The 2190-nt window shown below is 53.1% G+C and overlaps 1 protein-coding gene across 1 annotated transcript in view; it reads right to left on the bottom strand.

Moving 5' to 3' along the window:
* Window positions 1-1203, bottom strand: part of AP2S1 (adaptor related protein complex 2 subunit sigma 1) — a 9589-nt gene extending 8386 nt beyond the window's left edge. Inside the window, exon 1 of the mRNA XM_019625233.1 lies at window positions 1043-1203. Within this exon, the coding sequence (XP_019480778.1) occupies window positions 1043-1045 (3 nt within the window). The 5' untranslated portion in view covers window positions 1046-1203. The remainder of the gene's footprint in view (window positions 1-1042) is intronic.
* Window positions 1204-2190: the final 987 nt, after the last annotated feature.

Genomic DNA, 2190 nt, shown 5'->3' with positions numbered 1-2190 from the left:
CCACCCCCAACCAATCAAGCTGGCTGGGAACAGGATATTACACTCTCCTTCCAAGAACCCCTTCTGCTGAGCCAGGGAAAACCTCTTCCTAGCAGGGCAGGGGTCCTGGGCAGTAAGGGAAAGGGCTTGGGGTGGAGGTGGGTGGGACCCACAGTAGGAAGCCACAGCCTGGGGACAGAGCCACAGATATTTGGAGCATACAGGAAGGAGACCAGGAAACAAACCTATCGAGCTGAAGCAGAGCTGTTCTGACAACCACCCCATTCATCTGTTTTCCCAGCTCCCTGCCGAAAGAATCCTTTTTTATCGTTCAAAACCCCATCCCGGGGGACGGGTGCTAAACCCAATGGCCAACAACCCCATGTCTCATTTCCATGCCTAATCCAACACCCACCTCACCTCTTCTTGGAAAGACCTGTTCCACTGAGCCCCATTCATTTCTAGTATCCGCTCCCTAACTCCAAGCCTTCACCCGCTTTGCAACACTTTCCCCGACTCTAAACCCATTCCTTACAGTTGTCTACTTCCCTTCTCCACTGTCCAGTCTCTTCCCCTTGAGATTATCTCTCATCAGCAGTTTCTCGCCCGTTTCAACACCCCCTCTCCGCCTGTAATGCCATCTTCTACCTCTAGAGACCCCTTCTCTGCATCCCTATGTCTCTTATTCTTCTCCCACAACCCTAGAGAACCCTCATCTTGACACCCCCACCCCACCTCCAATTCCTTCTTTCCATCTCCGAGACCCTGCCTTGCCAGTTGCCTCCCTGTTCCAAAGCCCCCCAATCATCACCAATGTCTCCCACCCGCACAGGCCTCTCCCCTTGACACCTGATCAATGTCCCCTAGCCTCGAGACCCCCGGTACACCCCCGCGCCCAGAATCACCTCTGTTTCCCCCTTTCTGGCCTGTGACCGGTCCCAATCCCGAGAGCCCGCGCCTGGCCCAGGCCATCGCACCGCGGCGGGGGGGTGGGTTGTCAGTACCCGATCGAGCCTCCAGTCCCACCCTCCTCCTATCCCCAGCGTGAGCGCGCCCCCGTTACCATGGCGACCCCCGTCCGGACCCCAGCTGGCCCGGTACCGCGGCGACTGGGCGGCTCCGGCTCTGGAAGTGGTTGGGGGGACCCAGGGCTAGAGAGAACTTCCGGCAGGGGGAATCACGTGACCTCTCGCGCACTTCCCGCTGGGAATTGTAGTCCCAAGAATGGGTTTGCTCGTCCGGGCAACAAGCCAGTGAAGAGACTATCTTTCTTCCCAACATGCTGCGCGCCTGTCCATTCCCCACCACACGGGTCAGGCTCCAAATGAATGCTGGGAGTTATTGGTGCATCTCTTCGGAGGACTACAATTCCCGAAATGCAAGTTAAGTGTCACATTTTGGGAAATGTAGTTCTAGTAGACGCCCCCGCCCCCCAACCGCTTTCACGGCGAGGGCATGTTGGGAATAGTAGTTTTAAATAAGAAACTGCGTTTGGGGGAGCTAGAACTTAACTGTCTTTCGGTGCTCACCCAGTGCTTTGTTTAAAATATCTTGAGTGTTTCTCTGTGGAAGACGGACAGTAGTATATGAGCATGAAAATGGGAGTCAGAAGTTATTTCCGCAATATCTTATTGGTACACAGATCAGCCTTATCCAATGTAGGAGGGGATGCGAATACCAGGTGAGAATCATTGCGGTCTATCCTGGAGGCTGGCTACCACAATTGCTTATAGTAGAGGCACCTAGCCTAGGTGAAGACTTAGGGACAGCCTCCCAGAGGGAGTGACATTTGAGCTGAGATCAGAAGATGAGTGGAAATTAACCAAGCGATGATTAGTGTAAGGGAGGGACGGGGGAGGCGGTGGGAGCCGGGCGGGCAAAGTGCCCAAGCATGGGCACAGACTTTATCACTGCCCCCAAGAATGTCACAGCCTGGGTGATTTGGAGCCTGAGGTGACATTCCACAGAAATAGAAAGGACCAGTTCCAGCAGTTTAGTATGGACCCTGGAAAGATTCTCTCCTTTGCCATGTCATTACAGCATGCTTGTTATAGGGAAAAACTGGAAAGAGACAAAATATGCATCGATAGAGGAAAAGTCAATTAGTCCACATGCAGTCACATAAAATATTATGCAATAGTTACAATGAATGAGCGAGATATCTGTGCATCAACTTGGACGATCCCTAAGACATGTTGGAGAAACAAAGGG

Source organism: Hipposideros armiger, unplaced genomic scaffold, assembly GCF_001890085.2.
Source record: "Hipposideros armiger isolate ML-2016 unplaced genomic scaffold, ASM189008v1 scaffold_619, whole genome shotgun sequence".
Taxonomy (NCBI): Eukaryota; Metazoa; Chordata; class Mammalia; order Chiroptera; family Hipposideridae; genus Hipposideros; species Hipposideros armiger.
This window is presented reverse-complemented; position numbering and strand designations above follow the sequence as displayed.